The following is a 5,186-nucleotide window of genomic DNA, read 5'->3' as shown; positions in this document are numbered from 1 at the left end:
GGCACACCGTTGGAACGGGTATCGGGGTATATATCGGGTATACGGGAATACACTGACAGTGTATTCCATTCAGGATCCTGGGAAAGCTGGGTTGCGGCGATTGAGCCCGTCAGTGCCACGTTACACTGACAAGCTTCTCCCTGGAATTTAGCTCTTACAAGAGCTGTTGGTTGTCTTCTCCTTCCTATCCTAGCCTGTCCCTGCCTACCCAGAATCTAAGCCCTAGCTAGCTGGACGGAAACCTCCGTCCTCGGTGAATTGCAAGCTCAGAATGACGCGAAGCTGGGCGGCGCTGTTCTTTTAAATTAGAGGTCACATGTTTTCGGCAGCCAATGGGTTTTGCCTACTTTTTTCAACGTCACCGGTGTCGTAGTTCCTGTCCCACCTACCCTGCGCTGTTATTGGAGCAAAAAAGGCGCCAGGGAAGGTGGGAGGGGAATCGAGTAATGGCGCACTTTACCACGCGGTGTTCGATTCGATTCGAACATGCCGAACAGCCTAATATCCGATCGAACATGAGTTCGATAGAACACTGTTCGCTCATCTCTAATTGCTATACATTATATGAGCCGCCATAAAGTGATATCTGCTGTTCTGCTGGGCACCAGATGTTATGTGCCCGGATAGGGGGCAGAGGGTTCAGGCTCCCTGCAGTGTACACAGGATTACATCTTATCTGTCTGCCCTTTGTCTCTCCGGGTCACATTAACCCTGAGGACACCACTCTCCTCCCCAACTATGCCGATAAAACAGCGAAATTCTCAAGTAACCAGCAGTTATGGAGTTAACGTGATGTCACTGCCCAGTGCTATATGGTGGATGCCATATGGTACCTGGATGTCCTATATATATATGGATAATGAGAGTCACAGTCACATCCCTGCAGACTGATAGCAGGTAAGTGGATCATACACCACCTCTAGGACTAGTAGCGCACACAACGCTGTATGACCCATCCCCAATATACAGCATGTGTATTTACTGATAGGAAGCGATGAAGTCTATTAGGAAGGATGGAGTGTGGGGAGTGATGGAGGAAAAAGGATAAAGTGCAGTACAGTGATTGGCATCTGTATAGCGGCTGTGTTGGCGTAGACCTGGGGGGCTTATTGGGGGTCTATTAGTGACAGGAATGGTCTCCAGTGGGTTGCGGTATAATACTGAGTGCGATATTGAGGTCACCAATTAGTTTCACTCCATGTATAACAATGTGTCACCTCCTCAGTTCTAGCTCTGCACCAGTGACACCTCCAGCTCTGCTCTGCTCCCTGCACAATGCTGGCTCTGCTGTGCCTGTGCCTGCTCCTGGGCTCCTCAGTGGCCTCTAGTGGTAAGTCATGGTCATTTCAATATTCATGCTTGTTCTCATGATGGGTGTACTCCCATCATCATGTATATAACATATGGATATTATCTATGGATGTGTTGAGTTCTCTGTTTTGTGAAGGGTTCCCCTTTAACCACATCTTCTCCTCCTGTAGTGCAGTCCCGCCTGTCGTCCTTTGTCGGGGAGTACGGTGCAGGAGGGGGCACAGCGTTTTCATTCTCCTCAGAGCAGCTGAATGGACCAATAACTGGCCTGCGAGTACGGGAGAATCCGAGTCACGTCATAGGGTGAGATACGTCATATATTACGGGACCTTCTCTTACCTTCATATCCTGCGGGCCTTAAAGGGATTGTCTTTCAATGCAATGCAAAGTTTTAAGAAGACTTCTCACCCTGTACAGAGAGAGAGAGTCCCTGCAGAGTGTCTTTTCTCAGATTCTTCCTTGCAGAATATCTCTTCTTAGCTTTGTCCTTGCAGAGTGTCTCATTTTAGCCTCCTCCTCTTAAAGTGTCCCTTCTCAGCTTCATCCTTGCAGAGTTTCTGTTCTCAGTCTCATCCTTGCAGAGTGTCTTTTCTTAGCTTTGTCCTTGCAGAGTGTCTCTTCTCAGCCTCATCCTTGCAGATTATCTCTTCTTAGTCTCATCCTTGTATAGTGTCTCTTCTTACCCTTGTCCTTGTAAACTGTCCCTTCTTAGCCTCTTCCTTGCAGAGTTTCTCTTCTTACCCTTGTTTTTGAAAGAAGAGAATGCTGAAAGCCAAGTAAGTATAACACTCAGCATGAAAAACAATTGTAAACAAGATTAGTATGAAAATGCAAACATTGCTTTACTTAGAGTATACCGACATGGTCTCAAGTCTTGAGTATACCTACATGGTACACATACTCACAGTGGGCGGATTTTTAGCAGGACTTTTATTGGACGCAATTCTACATCCTCCGTATATATAAACCCCCCTGACCTGACAGAGCTCCACCCCCTGACGAAGGCAAGCGTGCCGAAACACACGTCGGGTCCTAGTCCGCACGCTTTCCTGTCTCTGGTCCCTTCTGGTCACACAGTGTAATTATGGGTAAGAAGGAGTTTATATAGACATTTGCCGTTCATGTTAGAGACACGTGACCCACACGGGAGTTGATATGACATGGAAGTATAGGAGATGTTAGCTTGCTGGGTATGCTACAGTATCTTATACCAGTTTTCAGGTTTTTTTCTGGTTATTTGACACTATGTCTGTTATGTCTTTGACATAACTATTACATGTATTTAATTAAATCTCCCTTTCATGGTTATGATATACTGCGGTCTCTTAGATTAACCCTTTGATATGTGCATATACAGTATATATTTGCACATGCATGTTGGTTGCATATTAATGTGTGTACCATGTAGGTATACGCGAGACAGCAATGTAGCATTACATCTTGTGGACTATTATGTACAGTTCATTGTTAGTCCATTTGTGTATGATTTTATGCATGTGTGTATTTTCTAAATAAAGCAATGTTTGCATTTTCATACTAATCTTGTTTACAATTGAAGAGCTCAACGGAAAAATGGCCTAAGTCCACATTTTGTCATATTTCAAATTATTACCTAGAAAGCTTCTTTGTACCTCGTTCTATGCATTGGGTTTACAAGGTACCTAGGATTAATGACCTAAGTCCATATATTTCAATGCAGAAGAATTTACATTCAATGGAATAATGGCCTAAGTCCAATACAAACTTACTTACTTCACTCTCGTTGGTCATTTTTTCATTGAAATTGTGACTTCCGGTCTGTTGTTTATATTAGTGTAAAAACTTTGTCTTATTGTTTAAAAGGCTCTAAATCGACTTTTGCACATATTTAGCACCGAAAAGGGAGGCAGGTAATTATTATTCTTCATCGTTTAATGATAGTAGTAATTAATTAATAATATTAAATAAATAATATTTATACATGAAGCTGCAATTTTTTTAATAAATAATACAATTTATGATTAGGATTAACGGTGTTCATTAGCTGATTACATTGGATAGATATATTCCACAACAATGCCCGTTTGCTTTAGGCTAAAACTTTAAATTTCGTTTTTCTCACAATATTGATTTTTGGACTTAGGCCATTTTTCCGTTGAGCTCTTCAATTGTTTTTCATGCTGAGTGTTACTGACCCGGCTTTCAGCCTTCTCTTCTTCTTCTTCTTCTTCTTCTTGTTGATTGGTAACGTCACGTCATCTTAAGGGATTGTATTAGATTGGGAGTTTCCACTTGGTAGTTCATTTATGATTATCTCCCACATTGTGCTATGTTTATTCTTTTGTTCTTACCCTCATCCTTGCAGAGTGTCTCTTCTTACCCTCGTCCTTGCAGAGTGTCTCTTCTTACCCTCGTCCTTGCAGAGTGTCTCTTCTTACCCTCGTCCTTGCAGAGTGTCTCTTCTTACCCTCATCCTTGCAGAGTGTCTCTTCTTACCCTCGTCCTTGCAGAGTGTCTCTTCTTACCCTCGTCCTTGCAGAGTGTCTCTTCTTACCCTCATCCTTGCAGAGTGTCTCTTCTTACCCTCGTCCTTGCAGAGTGTCTCTTCTTACCCTCGTCCTTGCAGAGTGTCTCTTCTTACCCTCATCCTTGCAGAGTGTCTCTTCTTACCCTCGTCCTTGCAGAGTGTCTCTTCTTACCCTCATCCTTGCAGAGTGTCTCTTCTTACCCTCGTCCTTGCAGAGTGTCTCTTCTTACCCTCGTCCTTGCAGAGTGTCTCTTCTTACCCTCATCCTTGCAGAGTGTCTCTTCTTACCCTCGTCCTTGCAGAGTGTCTCTTCTTACCCTCGTCCTTGCAGAGTTTCTCTTCTTACCCCTTGCAGAGTGTCTCTTCTTATCCTCATCCTTGCAGAGTGTCTCTTCTAGCCATGTTCTTCTCTTCTCCAGGATCCAGTTCAAGTATGGCGGCACTTGGGGACCTTACTATGGGAATCCCTCAGGAACGCTCCACGAGATCTTACTTCTGCGGGGAGAGAACATCACACAAGTGTCAGGGAAGGTGGCCTCATATGTGAACGAGCTGATCTTTGTGACAAGTCGTGGAAGAATCTTCAAATTTGGTCAGCCATCTGGTGAAAACTTCAATGATTTCCCCTTGTATGAGGGCACCGTCCTCCGCTATGTGAGTGGCCGCTATTCATCCGTCATACACAGCATCGGTTTCCATTGGGGAATCAACCCAGGTTGTGTTCATTGTAAAGAAGAGTCCAAATAATCTGTAGAGCCCTACAAGACGACCCATGGATGACGACTGGACCTGAAGATCTACCACAGATAATGCTCTTATCTCAATGTTTCTGCCTCTCCTATCGCTTTACATGTCTCTTCACTATAAACCACCATGATGTGCCCCGGTATTGGTGTATGACCTCATGTACATGACCGTGCGCACATGGCTAGCACACTGACCCTTTCATTTCTATGGCCGGTGTATGCTGTTCAATCATGGTAGTGTGCATGATGCCTAAGTGACTAAAACCTGTAAAATTAGAATTTATATTATGTAATGAGAGTCAAGATCCTGCAATAGCCACAGGTGACCACAAGATGGCAGTGTCTTTAACTGTTACTACTGAAGAAAATACTGAATAAAGAAAAGATCTTATCACAATGAAATGTTCTAAGAACCTGAGTCCATATAACAGAGCAGAGTCCATATAACTGCACCATACAGAGCGGTATATACATATAACACTGTACCATACAGAGCGGTATATACATATAACACTGTACCATACAGAGCGGTATATACACTCACCGGCCACTTTATTAGGTACACCATGCTAGTAACGGGTTGGACCCCCTTTTGCCTTCAGAACTGCCTCAATTCTTCGTGG

At 43.8% G+C, this 5,186-nt stretch overlaps 1 protein-coding gene across 1 annotated transcript; it reads left to right on the top strand.

Annotated features, from left to right (window-relative positions):
- The first annotated feature begins 884 nt into the window (after positions 1–884).
- On the top strand, positions 885–4,965 carry LOC142216257 (zymogen granule membrane protein 16-like). Its single transcript, XM_075283951.1, has 4 exons — positions 885–897; positions 1,226–1,330; positions 1,482–1,614; positions 4,237–4,965. The coding sequence occupies exons 2-4, from the start codon at positions 1,276–1,278 to the stop codon at positions 4,562–4,564; spliced, it is 516 nt and encodes a 171-aa protein (XP_075140052.1). The 5' UTR covers positions 885–897; positions 1,226–1,275; the 3' UTR covers positions 4,565–4,965.
- The last annotated feature ends 221 nt before the right edge of the window (positions 4,966–5,186 follow it).

This window comes from Leptodactylus fuscus, chromosome 8 (assembly GCF_031893055.1).
Source record: "Leptodactylus fuscus isolate aLepFus1 chromosome 8, aLepFus1.hap2, whole genome shotgun sequence".
NCBI classification, from domain to species: Eukaryota; Metazoa; Chordata; class Amphibia; order Anura; family Leptodactylidae; genus Leptodactylus; species Leptodactylus fuscus.
Note: the sequence above shows the minus strand (reverse complement) of the source record. Positions and strands in the feature narration are given on the sequence as shown.

What these genes read in the sequence shown, in the direction of transcription:
- LOC142216257 (XM_075283951.1), top strand. Translation starts at nt 1,276, where the DNA reads ATGCTGGCTCTGCTGTGCCTGTGCCTGCTCCTGGGCTCCTCAGTGGCC. An exon ending in CTCCTCAGTGGCCTCTAGTG is followed by an intron (nt 1,331 to 1,481) that starts GTAAGTCATGGT and finishes CTCCTCCTGTAG; the next exon opens with TGCAGTCCCGCCTGTCGTCC. An exon ending in AATCCGAGTCACGTCATAGG is followed by an intron (nt 1,615 to 4,236) that starts GTGAGATACGTC and finishes TCTCTTCTCCAG; the next exon opens with GATCCAGTTCAAGTATGGCG.